At 35.9% G+C, this 22,963-nt stretch overlaps 1 protein-coding gene and 1 non-coding gene across 3 annotated transcripts in view; one reads left to right on the top strand and one right to left on the bottom strand.

Moving 5' to 3' along the window:
• The window catches only part of ITPR2 (inositol 1,4,5-trisphosphate receptor type 2), a 435,712-nt gene that overhangs the window by 335,182 nt on the left and 77,567 nt on the right, over positions 1-22,963 (top strand). For both annotated transcript variants that reach the window (XM_033117018.1, XM_033117019.1), the window contains exons 46-48: positions 6,590-6,697; positions 12,329-12,521; positions 15,467-15,592. In XM_033117018.1, coding sequence (XP_032972909.1) covers positions 6,590-6,697; positions 12,329-12,521; positions 15,467-15,592 — 427 coding nt within the window. The remainder of the gene's footprint in view (positions 1-6,589; positions 6,698-12,328; positions 12,522-15,466; positions 15,593-22,963) is intronic.
• On the bottom strand, positions 10,903-11,009 carry LOC117029521 (U6 spliceosomal RNA). Its single transcript, XR_004424258.1, has one exon. It is a non-coding gene; the product is annotated as a U6 spliceosomal RNA (small nuclear RNA).

Below are 22,963 nucleotides of genomic sequence, written 5' to 3'. Positions count from 1 at the left end.
TCTACAATCCCACAGTAATATTATGCTTTGCACATAAGATCTCAAAAATAGAGAAAATAGATGTTTTGAAAATACAGGGCTTGCATATTTTAAGCATGTTAGAATATGTAAAACCTTCATTTATATACTCTTCAGCAGATTTCTCTCGCTTCAAACAAGTGTTTGGTATAAAAGCATTGTACAATTATTAACCTAAACATATAAGGCAATTTTATTCTGCCTTCAGGCTCCAGCTCATTTTGTAATCTTTGGAAAGGCAGTTGCTGTGTCAGTTTTACCAATTAATAAAAGTAGAACTCACGTAAAAAAATTCACAGATAAATGCCGAAGAATAATTATTGTTGAATATCATTCAAGTGCAATTGCTTGTTTTTTTTGCTCCATCCTTACTTGGACCTAAATAGAAATGAACATTAAAATCCTAATGATAAGAAGATAAATGTGAAATCGTTCAGTAAGAGATGTTACTAAAAGAGAAAAGCCTATGTCTGTCTTCTTTATTCCCCAATCTTGGTTTTACAAACCTGCATGATGTTAGTCAAAGACCCTGCTGTAAGTTATATGTGTTTACGTAGAAGGTTTGTGTTTGTTTATTAAACTGTATTAAAATTACGCTGATGGGAACCACTTTGAGCACCTCTTGTAATTGCAGATGTCAAATGTGACTTGTTTTCATCTTTTGTTATCCGTATATATAGAGTATTACAATTTTAATAGAGTTTTCCTTTCTTAAAATGTGTATACAGTTTTGGCACCCTCTGTATATATACATATGTGTATATATGTATATATATAATTCCTTTTAGTGCTTCATATGTATTTAAATTACAGATATGGCATGGTTAATCATGATTTTCCTTTCTTTTTAATACATAATGAAGGAATCCCTAGCCTTTCTTGTCAATCTTTCTCTGTGGGGGATATATTTTTATTCTTTTATAAGGCTAACTATTCACCAATGCTTTTGATCCCTTCCTCACTAATACATATGCATGTATCTCCCCATGTATTACATTGCATTTTGTTTTAAAACTTTGATATTATGGTAAATGATAAATGATGCCAGGGCTAGTTTTCCTGTTTGTATTAATGAGCTAAAAAGTTATTGATAACATTATTTTGGCACCACTTATTAAGTAGGTATGACAAATTAAGCATCATGTCCACACGGTATAAAACACAATTGCTACTATTTTGCCTATAAAAGATTGTTGTGGACTACAGGTGTTTCTAGGACCCAGAGATTTACCACCTGTGACGTTATTCCCTTTTAGAACTCAGCCCGTTTCAGACTCTCAGTATCACTAATATCGGTTGTTGGTTGATTTTTCAGACCATGTTGTGTAGTGACATCAGCTAATTTCCCGTACTGCTTGCGGTGAGGGTCTCTGTCAGGGAAAGTTGGATGGCTGTCCTTGAATGTCTTCATTAGCTGTCCATCAGTTTTTAATTAGGATTTAAATTAGATTTCTTACTGTGATGGCTCTCCACAGATGTGCTCTACTTGTCCAGAAACTTACCAATTGTTTTCACCATAGGTTTCCAGAGACTTCATAATAAATGATGCTATAGCATCTTTAGATTCTGGGTTTGTTTTTCTTTATTTATGTCATGTAAAAGGTATATGTGAGGGAATAGTAGACAAAATATATTTATAGAGCCTATCACTAAGAAACAACAGATGTCTTTGGTTGGCAGTGTGGCTATTCTACATAATATTTTTAGTAGAATTGCATATATGGGGACTAAATATTTTAAAAACTGTTGCACCTATGTTAATTGATCCCTGAGAAGTTGTACTGTACTTATAGTAAACTGATAATTTGGACCAAGGGAGCTCTATGTTGATACCAGTCATTTTCATGTATTTCAGAATCATGGAGATATTTTTTACTTTTTTTGTGTTTTGTCTACATAATCGGGATGCTATCCTTGCTTCATATAGAGCTCCATTCAACCCGGTCCTTCCCTCTCCAAATAACTTACAGTCTAGCAGAAGGGATAGAAGTACATGAATAACTATGAAACAAGAAAATAAATGTTTTATTTCTGCAAACACTGGAATTCTACCATCATCTAATATCTAATCAGATTTCTTTGGTCTTTCTCTTTTATCAAGGAGGATAATTCACTGAGATTTAAGAGTCCTTGACCACACAAATACATAATGAATATTAAGAATTAACCCACTTCTTTGTTGATTCAGCAAATATTTATTGAGTCTATTTAATGTACCAAGTTCTGTTTTTGTGTCTGAGAATACAGAGGTGAGTAAGACCAGGCCCTTTTCCTTGAGGATGTCACAGACCACTGGAGAGAAGTAATAGTTGATAAGATACAATATAAGAAATTTTACTATCTAGATATGTACAGGGCACTATCTGAACACAGAATAAGGAAAAGCAAACTAGGGTACTAAGTCAGGAAAGGGTCTTAGTTACAAAGAATATAAAAGACATCCAGATAGAAAAAAATGGTGTAGTATTTTCTATTTGGTTTTATTATTATACATATTTAAAATTGTCCAAGAAATGTAGAGATTATATAATTATGAATGAAAATATTGTTTTAAATGTTTGAACATGGGAAGGGAATCCTAGGCATTTTTTAAAGTGCCTTTTAAAGTGCTGCTTATCTGTGATAAGACAAGACAAAACGTAGAATTATCTCACTAAGACTACAGGAAAGGTAGAAGACCTGATATGTTAAGCAGGATATACTAAATGAAAATTGTTTATACATATTTGCGTTATTAATTATGTCACATAAAATAGCGTGATTGGTTTCTTAAAATAATTATAGTAATTTTTGACCCTGTGACTTTAAAGTGACTTTAAAGAAGTAAAAGCTATTTAATAAAGAAGTTTATAAAAATTATTGAAATTAGTGTCTCACCTTGGAAAGCTATCCTTTATTTAAGATTGAAGAGTTATGATAGTTATATTCAATTTATTAAACAAATATGCATTGAGCATCTATTACAGGCCAGACACTGGTTTAAGCATTGGAAACATAGCAGTGAACAAAACAGATGAAAATCTGTGTCCTCTAAGAAATAAGCTTACTTTCTTATAGGGGGAGATAAAGAGATTGATTATAAAATATGGTAGATCAGATCATTACTATATACTGTGGGGAAAAATAGAGCAAGAAATGGTGTTAGACAGGATGAGTGAGTTGATATTTTAAAGTGTGGTCATTCATAAGACAGTATTTGAAAGGAGCCCGGAAGTAGGTCAGGAAGCAAGCCGTGTGGGTATCTTGAGGAAGAGAATCCAGGCAAAGGATTGAGGTGGAAACATGCTTCTCAGGTTGAAGGAACAGTCAGGAGCCAGTGTGGCTGGGGCTATGGGGTTCTAGGAGAAGAGTTCACAAGTGTAGCGGGGCCAGAGTCTGGAGTCCTCACTGGCTCTCACTCTAAATGAGATGGCAGGGTTCAGAAGAGAGTTTTGAGCTAAGAGGCATGATCTGATTGAAAGGATGATTCCAGCTCCTGTGTTAAGACTAGGTACTAGAGAACAATGATAGAATAGAGGTGGGAGAACAGTGAAAAGGCTTCTGCAGTATTCCGGGTGCCTCAGACCAGGGTGGTGGTGGAAGTGTGAGAAGCAATTAAATGATTGACATAGGGAAACACCTAAAACCTGAACATTACTAATCTATCACAGCTCCCTACACTTTGTCAATAAGCTCCATTTCAAGTATCTCACTCTGATTAAACCTTCCTAACTAGCAACTTCTTTTACTTCTTCTAGCACCTCAACTCCAACACATTTTTTTTCCCCCTTCCATTATAAGCTCCAATTCATTTATCCTACTACCTTTTCATTGTCCTTCCTGGCTTTATTTCCTTCCCTTTTCAGCTTAGAGTCTATGGTCCCATTTAAATTCCTTGAATAGACACTTAGTTTCCACATGTCTCTTTGTGTGTTGTTGACCTCACCCTGCAAAACCACAAATCTCATTAATTATGAGTCTGCCTACTGCATGCCAGGAACCAGACAGCTGACCCTCCCTGGAGAAACACACATAAACATGCTTACTGGCCTCATTCACCACTGGCCTCACAAACATGTTTACTGGCCCTACCTGGGTGAATTTGTTTCTATGGCAAGTCCTTCCATTTATATACTATATCATTCCATTCTCACAGTCAAAATGTTGCTCTAGCAAACATTTCATTTCTCTCAAAATAAAACAAACATTATGTTATATACTCATCTTTAAAGAATCCTCCCTTTTACCTTATCCATTTTTCTAGCTACCACCCTATTTCTTGGCTCGCCCTTACAGCATTACTTTTTAAGAGTTGCCTGCTCTCATTGTTTATACTTCCTCTCCTCGCATTCTTATTTTATCTCACTACATTAGGATCAATCACTCCCTGAAACAGCTGCTGTCAGGGTTACCAGTAACTTCTAAGCTGCTAAACCCAATGACCACTTCCCAGTCCTCCTTTGGTTGGACTGTCAGCAACACCTGATGAGGTGACCACTCCCTCCCTCTTGAAGTTCGTTCTTTCTTTAGTTGCCAGGTTTGTTTCACAAACCAGTGAAACAAACCTGGTTTCACTGGTTTGTTCCTACCTCACTGGCCCTCACTTGCTCAGTCTTCTTTGATGATACCTCTCGTCTTCCTAACCTGTGTTGAAATTCCTTGGTTCTGTTTTCTCTAAGCTCACTTTTAGATGATTTCATTAAGGTTCATAATTTTAAATATCAGCCATACACTGATGATCCCTAAAGGTATATAGTTCTAGCCCCAACCTCTGCCCAGAACTCCTCACAAACATATCCAACAGCCTCTGGTCATCTCCTTTTGCATGATGTCTAAAGCTTCACATGTCCAAAACCAGAGACCTGATTTGCTCCCCCTAAATATGTTTCTCCTGCATTTCTCCTTAGTAAAGGGCATGTCTAAACTTTCAGTTGCTCAGGTTAATAATTTGAGAGTCATCCCTAACTCTTCTCTTTCTTTCATGCCCCAGATCCAATCTGTAGACAAATCATGCCAGTTTTACCTTCAGAACCGGCACTTCTTAAAACGTATGCTAAAGTTTCTAAATGACTAGAATAATTTTAGTTTGAAAGGCGTTTAGAGTTTTAGAAGCACCTGCAAATCACACCAAGTTTCGTGACTATAGTTTTAAATAAAAATCTGTATAATTCATATTTAGTCAAAAATAAAATGTCGATAAAAACAGGAAATGGTTTTCTTGAGTGATTTATAAATATTCCTAAAAGTCAATTCTAAAATAATAGTTTCAAAAATGATTCGCTCTAGTGTAGCATCAATTGAATAAATATTTAATTTACCAAATTATCACTTATAAGGAGGATGTTTATTTGGTTTTTATAGGTACTGGATTATTGTTTAAAATTCATCTCTATTCTTTATAATTACAATTTGAATTAACATCCTATGAATAATACAAAGACTTATTTATTGCTCTGTAATGTTGATAAGAATACTGACTCTGGAACCAAACTGCTTGAGTTCAGTACTGGCTCTACTATTTTCTGACTATGTTATCACAGGCAAGTCCCTTAAATACACGGTGCCTCAGTTTCCTCGACTGTAAAATGGGGCTAATAAGAGTGCCTACCCCAGGATTTCTTAGCTGGGTCAAACGAGATTTTGTACGTAAGTGTTTAGGAGAGCACCTGGCACAGAATAAGAGGTAGAAAGTGTGATAGGAATAAAATAAATATGTGGACATTTGTTGTTACTAGAAACCCTCGAGGATCGTGAAGCATAAATACGATAACCAAAAGGTTAAAGACATTCATTACAAGGTTTCAGGAATTGTTTAAGATAACCATAAAATAGCGAATGAAGGCAGTATGTATTAGTTACCTACAAACTGAGAGAACTAGCCAACAAATGCCATAGACATTCAAATGAGGGAGAAATATTACTTCTATCAACAGTGGTTTATAATTTATGGTGAGATTTTTCTTTTTTAAATGTCCAGTGTAAATTACCATAAAACGGAGATAGGTACCCATAAAGTACCAATTTTGATGTATGAATTTGCAGAAGTATAGGACTTTAGTACGAATTCCTAATGTAGAGCTTTGATTAGATGCCATAAGAGAAACTCTTCTAAAATATAGATACCTATTTATGTGTACATAGGAAGCTGCCATTTATATTGGTACCATACCCACTGGACTGTTGCAATGGTTCATCAAGTTGTTTTATATGTGTATGTAGTTTCAATTTATTATAGGTAATATCAATTCTATATCACTTGGCTTTTCTTCTTCCTGGCACAATTATGCATTTACAGAAGGTATAATGTAATCAACATATGTTAATTGAGCGCCTACTCTGAACAAGACACAGTCTTCTCATGCTAAAAACATATATTTCCAAATGAAAGTATAAGATTGATGTAGTAATAGCTAATACTTGTGATTTCATTATTTATGCCTTTCAAATAGACATGTATTCCTGAAATGTAATTAATTGCCATTATCCCCAGAACTGTGAAGCTATCTGTACAACTGGACAAAGTAATTTCAAAGTTTATTTCCAAAAAAAGGGGAAAAATATCTAAAACTTTTTTCCCTCTTTTTCCCTCTAGTTGGCCCGCCACAACAAATTATTACAGCAGATGCTCAAACCAGGATCAGATCCAGAGGATGGAGATGAAGCCTTAAAATATTATGCTAACCACACCGCACAGATTGAGGTAACCAGCTATTATTGCTTGAAAGGAACCAACTGTGAAAAGATATGTTTACTTTTTATTTCAGACTATTTTCATAATTGTTTCCTAGAACAACGAAGAGGAATTGAGTGATTTAAACTGTAAAAGTATATACTGAAAGATGAAATGTGAGGAGTGGTCTATAAGAAATTGAGGTGCACATTTTTCAAAATTATTTGTTTTTTGACCTGAACCATATGTAAGTTTTATTTTGTAATTAGTAAGGTAATTTTTGTTTTGTTTTGTTTTGGTCATAGAAGCAATCATTGCAGAGCAACGGTGTTTTAGAGGAAAGATTATTATAATAGAACTGTCATTCAAGAAAAGGTTCCTTTTTCAAAAATTATAAAGGCTTATTAAAATAGAGATCTCCGTGTAAGAAAGTATTCAAAAGTGTAGGAAACATGGAAGGCACTAATGAAGTCTTCTTATTGATAACATAAACTTGGAATGATTCAGCAGTTTCCATTTTCAGTACACAGCCATTGACCACCCCCTATAAATAAGACATTCTTTAATGGCCCATGACAGTTGGGGAGGTGTGGGTCAACATAGACTATCATTATGTGTTGTGAGACCCATCTGGCTCTCATTTACTAGCTCTAGTATCATTTTGACACTCGTTGGCAGAGCTAATCGGGCAGAAGTGAGTAGTTGACGCTTGTCACTAGTAATTTACATTCATACATTTATTCACTTTGGGAGATGTATTTTAGTTTTCAGCAGAGTGCATGATGGGAGTCACTGCTATTAACTCTCAAGATATATAATCACTATACCTTATTGTATACTCTTGCCAAACCTTTGGATTAATGAGCATCATTACCTTGTTTCACAAAACGGACCCAATGCTGACATTTATAAACATTTATAAACTCTAGTTTTCATAGGAGACTTGACTTCACGGCACCCATGAGCTGGAACAGCAGCAAAAACATTGCTCACTACACCAAGTGCTTAGGAATCGGGAGGCTGGCAAAGTCAGGAAGCTGGAGAAATGGATACAAATAGTTCATCAAACACCAAGGTTCTGAGGAAGGTCCCGGAAGCCAAAGTACAAAGCGAGGTGATTTAGAAGAGATCAGGAGTAGCAGGTAGAGTGGGGAAGCCAGACGTCAAGATTGGGCTGATACCCGTGTGAGACAGATGGGACTATTGTGGAAGTTGGACTTTTATTGGTTTCCCAGCAGTGAGGAAAGATTTAGCTGTAAATACATCAATTCAGTAAATGTCTACTGAGCATTTACTCTCTACCAATTTCATCCACATACAGAAGATAATTCTGTATAGCATACAGAATTCTGCATAGTATACACAAAGGGCCAAGGAAATGTAGAGAAAACGGCAATTAACTGTGCCTGGGGAAGTTCAAGTCAATTTCACAGAGAAGATTTCCTTAAAGAATATATTACAAATCGAGAAGTTTCTCTCCACTAAAGATCAGGCATGGGATTTCAGGTAGAAGTAGATGAATGGAAGGTGTGTCAAAACATAGGAGGGGGATGGGATGACTCTTTTCAAGTGATTGCTCTAATTGCTGCTTGGAGAAAGAATTGGATAAGAGAATAGTTCAAGGAATGCGTGTTTGTCAGATAGGGGGATATTATAATAGAAAAGGTGAGAGATGGTGATATTAAAGATGACTAGATTGGGGAAAATATGCATATATGTATACACATACACATACACACACATATATATATACATACTGGGTTCGATGCTTGAGGTTGGATTCCACATGTAAGGTGGGGGAAATGGTGTGAAAAGGGATGTTCCCTGGGATTCTTGTTTCAAAAAATGGAATGGAATTGGAGTTATGCAAAGGGATCATAGCTTTGGCAGTTAAAAGGTAGGGGAGGAGCATTTGTTGATTCTTGGGTAAATTTGAATTTGAGGTGACTTTGAGGTATCTATCAAGTTGGATACGGAAATCAAGAATTCAAAGGAGTGGCCTGGGTTTATGATCTAAATTCATGTTGACCAGTTCTCACGCTCATTCAAAGACCAGATCATATGACCTACTCAGGAGAGGCCTCCTCTCCCTTTTTCACACATTCATTAATTTCATCCCACTATGCTCCTACAGCAGTTTGATAATTCTGTTAGCTTAGTATATCATATTGGAATATTGTTAGCTTCTCATGTGTCACTGGTTCCCTATTTGACATAGGGACTGGTCTTGATAATCTTTGTATTTCCAAAACTGAACACTGCTTGGAACATAACAGTAATAATGAATATTGTTGAAACTAATAGTTTGTTTATAAGTTACAGACTCAAATATCCTAGGAGATAGGAAGGACCTTGTTGATTACCTGGTCTACTCACCCATCCAAGGAAGAATTGCTGTATAATAATCCTGTTCCTGCTTTACATTCTCCCTTAGGATAGAGATCTCACTACTTCAGGAGGAAACTATCCAATGTGGAACAATTCTAATAATTATAAAAAGTAATTTTTTTGATAGAGTCCATACTAGCCCACTTTAATGTTTACCTGCTGTTCAGAGCATTTACTTTCTTGTCAACATGATAGCTTGGTTCTAACATTTAAAGAACCACCATGATTACTCAGCTACAAGCTCTTATAGATCGGAGTTCATGTTGTTTTTCACTTTGAATTCCCCAGAGTTCCCCAACTAAAGACATTTGATGAATAAATGTGTTGAAAAAATTATCTGTCTTTGGCTTTTGACAGTGAACACATTCCCCTTTCCTTCTGTAATCCGTCCAGTTTGTCAATACCCCTTGTAAAATGTGACAGCTATAATCAAACATAACATGTTATAAAATGGCTAAATAGCTTGGCTTATAATAATCAAGACACTATTTCTTAAATGTATCCTGAGATTTTGTAAATGTTTGACGTTGCTGGATCATGTAAACCTTTTCTTCCCCCCAACCCCTCCACATAGTTGTGTTCCACATAAAATAGGTCCAGTTCTTCTTTGTATAATTGGCACACCCAAAATGGTAGGCATTTCTAGTATTAATTATTCAACTCAATTGTATAAAACAGATACTGCTTCTTAGAATATAAAGCTAAAAGTGGATGTAAGCAAGGTTATAAAATCAAGGGCAATGTGTGTTGGGAAAGACTATATAGAAGGGACAAGTATGTCACAGATTTTCTTTTAACAGTCTTTCAGATTTCTCCTTTCCTTCCTATTCCCACAGTGAGCCAAAGGCCTACCATCTCACATCTGAATTTCATGGTATCTAGCTATGCTAATGATTTCTGAATTTTATTCGCTTGTCTTACTTTTTTTTAATTAAAGTTTATTGGGGTAACAATGGGTAGTAAAGTTACGTAGGTTTCAAGTGTACAATTCTGTAATACATCATCTATATCACATTGTATGTTCACCACCCAGAGTCAGTTCTCCTTCCATCACCATATGTTTGATCCCGTTTACCCTCATCTACCACTCCCCTCCCCCCTTACTCTCTGGTAACCACCAAATTATTGCCTGTGTCTATGAGTTTTTGTTTCTTCATTTGTTTGTTTTGTTCCTTTGTTGCTTTCAGTTTTATATCCCACGTATCACTGATATAGTTCTTGACTTTTTCTGTCTGACTTCACTTAGCATAATAATCTCAAGATCCATCCATGTTGTCACAAATGGCACTATTTCATCTTTTCTGATGGCAGAATAGTATTCCATTGTGTATATATACCACATCTTCTTGATCCAGTCATTTAGCAAAGGACACTTTGGTTGTTGCCATATCTTGGCCACCATAAATAAAACTGCAGTGAACATCAGAATATAGAGATCTTTACAGATAAATGTTTTCTGATTTTTTTCGGTAGATACCCAGGAGGGGCATTTCTAGGTTATATGGTAATTCTATTCTTAAATTTTGAGGAACCTCCACACTGCCTTCTGTAACAGCTGCACCAGTCTGCATTCCCACCAACAGTGTATGAGGGTTCCTTTTTCTCCACAGCCTCTCCAACATTTGTTATTATTTGTCTTGTTTATGGTAGCCATTCTAACTGGGGTTAGGTGATATCTCATTGTGGTTTTTATTTGCATTTCTCTGATGGTTAGTGATGTTGAGCATCTTTTCATATGTCTATTGGCCATCTGTATTGTCCTCTTTGGAGAAATGTCTATTCAGGTCCTCTGCCCATTTTTTAATTGGATTGTTTGTTTTTTGGTTGTTGAGTTGTATGAGTTCCTTAAAAATATGGAATGCTTCAAGAATTTGTGTGTCATCCTTGCACAGGGTCCATGCTAATCTTCTCTGTATCATTCCAATTTTAGTACGTGTGCTGCTGAAGCGAGCACACAATTGGCTTTTTTAAAAACTGTGTTCAGGAATTTTTACTTACCACTACTGAATTTCATCTTGTTTGTTTTATGATAGTATTCTACTATGTAGTTTGCATATTCATTAAGGATAGCTTCAGTTTCAAATAACAGAATACTAGCCTGACTATTGTTTAAACAATAAAAATATTTGATTATCCCACATAATGAGAAGTCTAAAGATATCAGTAGTTCTATGATTGATTCAGTGATTCAGTGATGCAGGCCTTTTCCATCTTCCTGGAAGGTCTTTTTTTATTATGCTGGTGATATGTCACCTCATGGCTGCAAGATGACTACCAAAGTTCAGGCATCGTTCCCTTACACTGCCTTTTGTTCTAAGCAGGAAGAAAGAGGATACAGGCCAGAATTATTTTTGTGGTAGGTGTTTGTTTTTGTTGTTGTGATTATTTTGTTTGTTTCATGTGGCTTTCTGCCTTTTCAGGAAGCAAAATCTTTCCTGGAAGCTCCCCTCCCCCCAGATATTTCTCCTTATGCCTCATTTTCCAGAACTAGATCACATGCTCACCAACATATCATTCAATGGCAAAGGGAAATAAATGACTCTTCTGGGTTAGACCAGTCCTAATTCATTCTTGAGGGCTGGGCAGAATGCATAAATATGAACCTTGAGATGTAGTATACACAAATCCTTATTACATAGTAAAACTGTGTGAAAATATTCAACCTTTTTTTAAAAAAATCTAAAGTGACACCATCACAAATACCAAATAAGAGAAGTTCAAAATAATGAATATATATATCTAGGTATATACTAGAATGGATATTATTCCTGCCAAAATTATATTTTGCCAAGAATAAGAAAGCATTTTAATGAAATAAAGCACCTTTCTCTGTAGAACTTAGGGCTCATCGTGTTGAGTGTGTCATTCATTTCCCAACAGCCCTTTTTAGAAAGAACAGGATACACATCCACCAAGTGGTGTGTTGAAGGTGACGTAGCCAATGACTTGCTCATTAACTCCCTCTTAGTTCTCTGTTGTACTTCATGAAAATATAAATGTGTGGCAAATATTTAATGCTAATTCAGAAAGAATAAAGATTTTGGCTTTTGTTATTTATAACAAAGTATAGTTTTTATGATACATTAGTCAGTTAATGTCTCTTATTTAAAGAGAAAGGTGTAAAGTAGCACAATAAAGGACTATTTTAGATACTTCAAGCTGGCATATTTTTCATAACTGAATTAATAAAATATCATTAATAAACACATGCTGAAAAATAGTCTAAGACTAAGGTATCTCAAGGCTAAAACACATGTAAATTAATGTTTTCAGATTGTTCGGCATGATAGGACTATGGAGCAAATAGTTTTTCCTGTCCCCAATATATGTGAATATCTTACGCGAGAGTCTAAGAGCCGTGTGTTCAATACGACTGAAAGGGATGAACAAGGAAGTAAAGTGAATGACTTTTTCCAGCAAACAGAAGACCTCTACAATGAAATGAAGTGGCAGAAGAAAATCAGGAGTAAGTACAATAAACTAAAATGGTGAGTTTCGAGTATAATGGTAGACGAATTGGTGCTTTGGGACACATGACAGCATTCATTTAAATTGAATTTTAATTTCTTGCCATCTGATGTTACTGAAATCACTTATAGGCTTAAGAATATAAGCTCAGTCTACAACTAGAGCCGAGACACCTGCGGCTTAATGGAAACAGAAAACTCTGACTAATTAGATCATCTTTTAGTGCTGATCCTATCGTTTTATAAATATTATGAAATACAACGTTACAGCTGTATGTTTCAACTGTGGAACAGCTGCGAGTTTGAAGTCCCTGAATAGGTTCTGACTGGCCTTAACAATCAGTGAATGATGGAGAGACGTTGGCACCAGCACGTTTGCCCTCTATTGTCTTGTGATCTTATGATGGAGTAGGTTGTTTGATGTTTTTCTGAAAGTCATTCTTCCTTTCCACATATCATTACATTGCCAAATCGAACTAAAAAATTTGTGACACTAGTATTCAAATAGAGAAATGTTATAATTTTCAGGTTAAAAATGAGTATAATACAGTTCCCATCATTTATTTCTGTCTCAAGATTATTTGGAAATACTCAACTTTAAAATTTAAAATTTTTAATGTTTAAAATAAACTTTAATTTTCCCAGATAAAGAATAACAGGATATTTTAACAACAACAACAAAAAAAAAAATGATGGGAAACTCTTGATTAGGTCTTCTTTGTCTTTTGGGGACGTTTTCCATACAAGCAAGTATATGTTCTCAATTCCTCCATCAACAGTGCTTCAACATTCTATTTTTCTAGGAACTTTAATGATTGTGGTTTATGAATTTGAGTAGAGCTTGAGACACACCATCTTTAAATATGAAATGGTGGCATGCATTGTCAGGCTTTCATAGCAGAATATTTGAAGACAATAAAGAAATTATGTACCCTTAGCATTTTACCATGTAGGACCTTAATAGAATTCAGAGAAAATTTTGTGTGTCCAGAATACATATGAAGATTTAACATTTTTATTTGGGACATTTGAAAAACGTACATTTTTATCCTTTGCAAAAGGTAAGTAAATAATGAATTAGAGCTTGTGGGCTCTGTGTTTTTTGATAAATATTTCTTCATTTATCAAAAAACAAATCTTAAAATAACTTTCAATGTACATTTTACTTTTAAAAATTGGAAGCAACTTATTGTGAGATTATAGACAGAATCTAATTCACTTGATGGATTTGTTACTACCAATGTATGCATCAACACCTAATTTTATCTTAATAGTCTGCTTTTAAAAATGAGGACTCCTGGGCCGGCCTGGTGGCTCAGGCGGTTGGAGCTCTGTGCTTCTAACCCCAAAGGCTGCCGTTTCGATTCCCACATGGGACAGTGGGCTCTCAACCTCAAGGTTGCCAGTTCGATTCCTCGAGTCCCGAAAGGGATGGTGGGCAGTGCCCCCTGCAACTAAGATTGAACATGGCACCTTGAGCTGAGCTGCCTCCCGGATGGCTCAGTTGGTTGGAGCGTGGGCTCTCAACCACAAAGTTGCCAGTTCGATTCCTTGAGTCCCGCAAGGGATGTTGGGCAGCGCCCCCTGCAACTAGCAACGGCAACTGGACCTGGAGCTGAGCTATGCCCTCCATAACTAAGATTGAAAGGACAAGAACTTGACTTGGGGAAAAAAAAAAGTCCTGGAAGTACACACTGTTCCTCAATTAAGTCCTGTTGCCCTTCCCCAATAAACATTAAAAAAAAAATTGTCAATTAAATATTTAAAAAATAAATAAAAATTTTAAAAAATTGTCAATTAAATATTTTTTAAACATGAGGATTCCTAATTCAGGAACGATGGCGATGCAGATGTTTAAAATTTGTGATACGTTAGTCTTCTTAATGCCATGGTTAATATTGCCTACTCCAGTGTTGAAACGCTCCATTCCAAGAGAAGGAAATACGTACTAAAAGGAAGTACAGTTTATAAGTAAGCAAAAGACCCCAGATTGGAATTCAAGGAAATAATTTGTTTATCATTTTTATTTGAAAATTGATGTGCTTTTCCCCCTCAATTAACTCCAGTATTTTAAATCTGATTTTAATATATTAAGAGTTAGAGAATGGATAAGACCTGAGGAAGTCATGTGGTCAAACTTACATGCTTTACATATCTGTTCAATTACTTAATAGAGGGAAAAAGAACTGATTTTTTTGGTTAATGTAAACTGTATTCAGTAGACGCATTTGCCAGTTCCTTTCTGATGACAAATACAGTTCCTTTTCTGAAAAGATTTAGTAAATCCTTTGTCACTTATTGGTAGTTCTTATTGTATCATTCATCTTCTTCTGCTGTTGCAAACCCAACAAGTTTTTAGCAAGCAGAAAGGTTTAAAACTTAGATAATATTATAAATTACTAGTTCCCAGGAAATGGTATTTGTGCCATGCTATTAAGTTTCAGAGTTTTAGGTAACTGACTGTGTCATAGGAATTTTCATCAGAGATATATCTGTGTCAGGGTTTTGTGTTTTTTGTTTGACTTTAAGGCATTAGAAGGGACAAATGTATCAATTTTACTCAATTATATAGTAATGTATACCGTCCCATTAAAAAGGGCCTCTGGCAGCTGCTAAACTGTCTTTTCCCTCATCTGCGCTAGGGATCTATCAGAGAGAATTATTATTGAATCACCTTTTCTGACCACCTTTAGCAATTGCAAAATTACTCACCCTTCTATAATGGTTTATGTATAAATTGGCTAAAGGATAAAGAAAGAATCAAATAGAAAACTCCGTTATGATACTGATTATAAACTTTCTAAAATAAGTCATATTGTTTATTTAAATATGCTTTATATTAGTCTACAAAAATGCATCTAGTAAAATGTTATTTCAGTAGGGCTGATGAATCGAAACCAAAACTTATTTTTCCTCTCTGCCCATTGCACTTTTTCTTCACCAGGTAATCCTGCACTGTTCTGGTTTTCGAGGCACATCTCTCTCTGGGGGAGCATTTCCTTCAACTTGGCTGTGTTCATCAATTTAGCTGTTGCTCTCTTCTACCCATTTGGTGACGATGGAGATGAAGGCAAGGGCTTGTCTTTCTTTAAATGATAAATATTTTAAAGTTCTAAAATAATATTTTTAACGCATTTCTTAACTATTTCGAGCTTCAAAATCGTTATGATTTAATTCTTGTTAAATAGGTTTTTCTGTATTCATTAGAAGTAGAGAATTACGGTTAAGTGGAGTAGGCCGAAAACTATGGTCAATAAAAATGTTATTTTGCAAAAAGCTCATATACAGAAGAGCTCTATTATATATTGACAAATAAAGCAATGAAAAATATTGTTTCTACCTATTATTACCAAAAGCACTTTTATACTTTATCATTTCACTTATATAAATACATGGGGAAATGAAGGGCTTACGCCAAAATATTCATTGTGATTATCTACTTAGTGGATTTTACTCTTAAGTAGAGTATTTTACTCTCTTCTCTTTGCTTTCTGTCTTATCTAAATTTTGATAATGAGCATACATGAAATCTGAAAAAAAATTAAAAATATACAGCATAAGACGGAATGTAATAATAGAGAATATCTCAGGCATAGTAAAAGGTTAATTCTTTTGTTTCCAGTCTAGGACTTCTCTACATGAATGATTGACTATGAAATTAATATTATTAAACTAATAATACATGAGGTTTTACAAAAGCAAAGATAAGAAATTATCTCATTTTAAGTGAAATGGGAAATATAAGGGAAATATGTTAAAGGGTGGGACTGTGGAAATTAAGTTTGTTTAAGTCTGGCAAATTGAATGGGAAACTTTGTTATAGGCTTGTGATACAATCAGATAAATAACTTTGTAATGTGATTCGGAGGAAAAGATGAGAGAATCAGCAAATAATAGCCACAAGGTGCTGGTGTATCTCATCAGTACATAGGATTATTGTGAGAATTTAATGAGATGTTATAGATGTAATGAGAAGCACTGGTAATCATTCAATAAAACTTAGTTGTTGTTCATCAACTATAATTTAATATATATATAATCACAGGATGTGGAGTATAGCATAGGGAATAGAGTCAGTGGAATTGTAGCAGCTATGTACACTGTCAGAGGGGTAGTAGATGGCTAGGGGGGTTATCACTTTGTGAAGGGTATAAATCTCTAACTATTACATTGTTTTGTGCACTTGAAACAACAAAAATCTAAGGAATTTAGTCTAGTAAATCTATAAGCTAATTGAACAGTAATAGAAAACAAAATATTTTAATTTAAGCAAAAAACTAATAGATTTGTTTTAAAAATAATATGTTTAAGTTAAGCTTAGGAGTTGGTTTTTAAATTCTATTTATTACAGTTAATAAATTTTAACACAGTTATAAAATTTATCACTGTAAGTACCTTTTCCACACATTAAAACTACCCCCCTCCCACTACAAGGCACTAAAAACCAAAGTGATGGCTTATAACTTTGGACTTCCAAGTTTTTCTGACTCCAGCCATGCACTTAGTTTCTACTGTGCTAATATCTGCTATTTAAGTAGTCTACATGTACGGTAAATACCTGTCAGCAAATTCCTAGTGCTTTAATAGATTTTGAAACTCTGCTCAAGTACATCCTAATTTTACTGTATTATTTTGTTAGAAGACTTCATGACACCATGAGGTACAAGTAAAAGAATGAATAAAAAGGAGCCTCGTGACAATATGAAAAAAAAAAGAAAAACTTAGTTGTTGATGTTGTTGCAGGGTAAATATTAATACTACAAGGGGAAGCCCAGTAAAAGGGATGGTATAACAAGAGCAGCGGATGAACTGGAGGTGAGCAGGAAGGGAAACAGGAGCCAGGAGTAATTTTCTGTTTTAAAGATCCATTAAGATAATAGATATCAAATCGTAACATTTAGGTATAATGGTCATGAATAAAGTTTGACTCTTTGGAAGGCATGCAATACTAAAAGAAGAATATCTGGCAATGGAGCAATGTGTGAGTTAAATAGCAATGAAAAATGTAGCAAATATTTGGTCATCCATTGTGGGGAAGTTGCAAATACAATGGGAAGTGGAAAAAGCTTTCTCTTCACTGTGTTTAGTCTCATTTAGTGATGATAGCCCTCTTGGCACAGAAGAATGTAACTCTTGTACGGAGAGAAGTCCAGCTTGATATGATAAATTAGTATCATCTGCACACAGAATGCTAAAGTAAATTGTAGCATCCTGGTTAATAGAAGCAGAAAGCCTTAGATATGGAAGCAATCCTGGAAATCATCTAATAGCTTAACACTCATTTGACTGGTAAAGAGATGGAAGGCCAGAGAGGCCAAAAAATGGTAGGTCTCAGAGTAGAAGGTTAACTCTTTGGTTCTAATCCAGGGCTTTTCTACATGGATACTTGGGTTGGAAGCATACAGATAACAGGAAGATTACAAATCTTCACTCAGGACATAATTTTTCCTGAGTGGCATTCCGTAATATCCCTTACTTGACTACCAGAACCAATGTCTACTCGTATAGCCTCTGCTGCCACCTATTGTATATGAAATATAATGGTAATGGGCAATGCCACCCCTCTGGATATCTACTCTTTATTCATTCAGGAGGAAGTGGAGCACTTGATACATTTTTAATGCTGGCCTGACTAATAACAGAATAGTAATATAGATCATAATAATGGGAGCTAATGATGTTTGCCATTTAGATTGGGTCAGGCAAAATGCTGAGTACATCACGTACATGATTTCATTTACTCTTCCTGACAATCCTGTAAAATAAGTACTTCAAACGTAGGGATCAAGAATCTGAAGCTTAGGAAGATTTACCCAATAATTGGGGAGTGGAGTCCAGAACTATGTATTTTTTAACAAACTCCCAGGGTATTGCTGAACAACTGGTCCTTGAACAGGAACTTGAAACCACATGCATAGTAACGTTTGGAGTAAGGTTCCAGCCTCAGAAAGAAACAGGACTAACAAAAACAACACTGGAAAACATGGTGCTTCATCATCCGGTGCAGATGCAGACTTTACTTTTCAAAAAGGACTGACTGGAAGTTAGCAGTAGTAATAAAGATGGAGGTTCAGTCTTAGGTATCTGAGTGTGGGGATGGCGCTAAGAGGGAAGGGAAGGCGTGAGTTCCCATTGGGTAATGTGGAATCCCAACGTTATGGTTGGGTAATGTGGTTCTAGTTCTAGATGAGTTGCTTAATTATAACTCAATGAATAGGTGTAAATTTTGGTCAGGATGAGCTGAGTCTCTAACCTTCAGTTACACACTATGCATAGGCTGAGGACAACAAAGTTAAAACTGATAAGCACACGTGGCCATCAAATCTGGCTGGAGAAGGAAAATTCTGTGCTGGACATGCAAGTTCTCTGATGCTGGATTTTGTCAAACATAGGCTCAGTGACTACTTGCCAGGAGCACCTTGAGGTAACTTAAAGATGAATTAGTTGATCATTAAGATTCCTTCCCCAAAAAAAAGTGCTTAAAAAAAACCCCAAACAATCGGGACATGTCAAAGAACACAGCATCCAATGTAAAAAGCCTCCCAGTGGCTAAATCTGGAAATTTTGAGGGAAAAAAATCAATATTGACAGTAATACATAATAACCCATAGAATAAAATAAGAACCCAGGTATCCGTATTGATAGTGAGTAGAGAAAGCTATTCCTTGCAATAGTATTCCAATTAACAAGTATAGAAGGAATAATGGAAATATATCACCATTTGGCAAACATCACAGTAGTAAGAATCATTAATGGATACTAAATTAATAGGTAAACCTTGAATGAAAAGTATGAGAAACAGTATATTGACATAGTCTTAAAGTATTTCCCCAGAACTTGCGTATTAATTACAAAAGAAAAAATAGTAACTTTAAAGTGGAGAAATCATTTTAAGTGATCGATGTTAATGTCACCAGTAATGAGACACAGCAGCATTGGGTGCCTCTTGATGTGTACTGACAAGAACATGGCATCGTTTGCCAAAATGCATAAACTGAGAACATTTCAGACTACCCAAGATGAGGGACATTTTACAAAATAATTGGCCAGTAGCCTTCAAGCTTATGAAAGATAAAGAAAGACTGAAATTCAAAATGACTACGTATGAATGCAAAAGTTGAACCGTGAAGAAGGCTTATAGGGAAAAAAATGGATTTATTTAGAATACGGTGTTGGAGGAGAATTCTCCAGATACTGTGGAGCACCAGAGAGACGAAGAAGTGGGTCCTACATCAAATTAAGCCTGAAATATTGCTGGAGACAAAAATGACAAAACTGAATCTGCCTTACTTTGGGCACATCCTTAGAAGGCTGGGTACTTTTGAAAAGACAGCGTTTCTGGGGAAAATAGAAGGCAGCAGGAAAAGAGGAAGACCAAATATGAGACGGATTGGTTCCATGAAAGAAGCCGTAGGCATGAGTCTACAGAAGCTGAGCAGGGCTGTTGAGGACAGGACACGGTGGTCATCACCCATTCCTCGTGTTGCTAGGAGTCAGAGCTGACTCAGTGACGTATAATACACGCACACCAAATTAAAAGAAACTAGACAGACATGACAACTGACTGCATGTGTGTGATCCTGGTCTAGAAAAAGGACATTAATGAGGCGTTTGATGAACTTTGAATAAGGTCTATATATTACAGAAAGGTAGTATCATATTAATTTCCTGATACTGATCATTGCAATGTGGTTATGTAATGTATTGACATTTAGGGAATCTAGGTGAAGGGTATGTGAGAATTTTGTATATTTGCAAGTGTTGCATAAGCCTTGAAAGAGTTTTGAAATTAAATATATACATACATACATAAGAGCAGTCCATCTAACCCTGAGGTCCCTGCATTCTGGATTTAGAAGTTGATTGATCACAAAATCACCTGGTGAATCCTGGGCCCAAAAGAGACCTGTGGTCAAAATGGGCCCCATTTCCTAACCCCAGAGCCTAATAGAAGCTGCTCTAGACTCACTATGGTCCATCTGGCCATAAGGACAGTGGAGCCTGCAGCAGAAATGGGCCGTGTATGTTTTCTCCAAGCATGTTTCCTAGCCTGATCGCACATGAGCTACTGGGAATTACCTGTGTTTAAATATCTGGTTCACACTTTAGTTATAATATTAACTGAGAGTAGTGTCTCTCAGTTAAGGGAGATACTTAAGAGGAAGGTAATTCTCAGAGGATCTGCTTATAGGGCACCCCCCCACCCCCAAGCCCTACTGCAGATAATCTTTTGTTGCTTTGAGGAGCTCTGTTTGAATGTATTCAGGAATCCAGGGCTTATTTGTGTGGCTGTGGGTTTTGGTTGGGTTTTTTTTTTTAATTTGGTTGATTGGATTATTTGCTTAACATATGCGTCTCTAAAAAAGAAAATTGTGCTGAAGTTGAGGCATGAGGCCGTGCGGGGTGTGGCTGAAGCAGCAGCTGTTGATGCTAGGGAATCTCCTACATGTCTATGTGGATATTGAACATTGTCATGCCAACCATTTCTGCCCAGTCTGGCAAAGGCAGACTAGTTAGTGGAGACAATTGCCGTCAAGAGAATTTCTTATATACAAATAGCATATGATTTAAAAAAAAAAAAAAAAAAAAAAAGTCCAACTTTTGGATGCAGTTCTTTTTCCCCTCAAGTGTTTTGTGTTAAAGAGAAAAGTTCTTCAAGGTGATTTTGATGTGTTCGACTTACTAACCACCACAGATGGGGTGTGGCTAGGTGCCAGGCACTGTGCTAGGCCCTCGAGAGACGGAAGTTGGTAAAGCTGTGCTTGTCCTCTGGGAGCTCCTCGTCTAGATAAGAAATGAAGAAAGGAGTAAAGCACAATAGTAGAGAGCACCCAAGGACTTAAAATGGGTAGATGTCTACTTTAGCTGGACTGAGGTGGGGGAAACAGGACGGTCTCATGAGGCTATGTGGGAGTAAGAGGAACAGAGAGAGTGGGAAGTCAGCTGCGGCACGTTCTATGCAGCAAACAAGTTAGTGTGAGGTAGATAGGAGAGTTCCATTAAGTGAAGTGAATGAACTGAGGTCTCTGATTTTGTGGTTCGGATTTTCTTTCATAAAGGACAAACTTCATACTTTCTAAGATTTAAAGATGTGTAGAGTGAATTCTAATTTTTTTTTCATTATATAAGCGATACATTCTCATTATAGAAAGTTGATAAAAATATAAAGTAAAGAAGACAGTCCCCCATCCTTAAAGGGTGAAAATCGGCTTTGACGATCTGTACTATCTTCTCTCAAGTTCTCAGAGGATTTCGATTTATTATTTTATTTTTAGCATTAAATCTTCAGCTAGAAACCAATATGATTATTCTTACAGAATATGATTATAAATTATTGTCAATTGTTAGTTGACAATACTGTAAATGAATAGCCATTTTAAATAACTTTTAAGTTTATTATTCTTTCATAAGTATGTATTTAGCATTTAAATATGTTCAAGGTACTATGCTAGAGGCTATTTGAGTTCTTTCTCCAAAAGGATCAACCAAATGCCCAATTTTAAGTGCCTGGTTATAATTTCTGTTGAATCAAGGGGAAATCTTAGCAAGCTGGATACTGTCTGGGAAGAGTAGTCAAGATGTGGCTAGCAGATCAGGTATTAATGCCAATGCACAGGGTGAGGAGCAGTGTGAAAGATGAAACTTTTAAACTAGGAATATCACACCAAGTCATTGCTTATGAGTTACACTAGAGTCCAATGACTGGCTCAAAGTTGGTAAATGTGCAAAGGTGTTGGTAGTTTCAGTAAACTGAAGAAGGAAGCTCCACGAGGTGGGGAATTTATAACTGAAGACTCAGTTACTTAGAATGAGCTCACAGGTTATTTTTGTTTATTCATTTAATCAACAAATAAGTATTTGTTACTGCATGCCAGGCACTATGATAGACCTAGAAATGATTTTCACCCTTACAGAGCTTATGTTCTTATGGCATCCCAATAAGCTTGAGAGGAAGTTGAAGACATTATTCTCTCCGCGGCTCTTTGAGGTCTATGAAGTCAGGGCAGTTGGTGGTCAGGCTATGTTTTGTAGACATCGAGTGCTTCTGAGCCAACATCACAATAAACATGAGTTGGGTACCCATTTTGTTATTGTTGCCAGAGATAGGAATTGAAGGTAATTTCCAAAGCAATTTACCCCTTTCCTTTATCTCCCTAGTAATCTCATCAGATCATAAATTTGGTGAAGGAGCAGATCAAATCTCTCCTCCCAACCTTCTTTCATCACTGCTTGCTTTAAGAGATAACATAAGAACAAACATTGCAAAAATAAACATGTCTAAACCAATGCTGTTATCTGACTTTTTGTTTTGTTTTTAATGTCTAACAGGATCTTCCTACCTACTTTTGATCTCTTAGCACTCACTCTGAACTAAAAAGCTTACACAGAATTCATTGCAGGAGTCCAGATAATCCCATGGTTTTGATGATAATACAAAAGC

The sequence above is a fragment of the Rhinolophus ferrumequinum genome, chromosome 10, assembly GCF_004115265.2.
Source record: "Rhinolophus ferrumequinum isolate MPI-CBG mRhiFer1 chromosome 10, mRhiFer1_v1.p, whole genome shotgun sequence".
Lineage (NCBI taxonomy): Eukaryota > Metazoa > Chordata > Mammalia > Chiroptera > Rhinolophidae > Rhinolophus > Rhinolophus ferrumequinum.
This window is presented reverse-complemented; position numbering and strand designations above follow the sequence as displayed.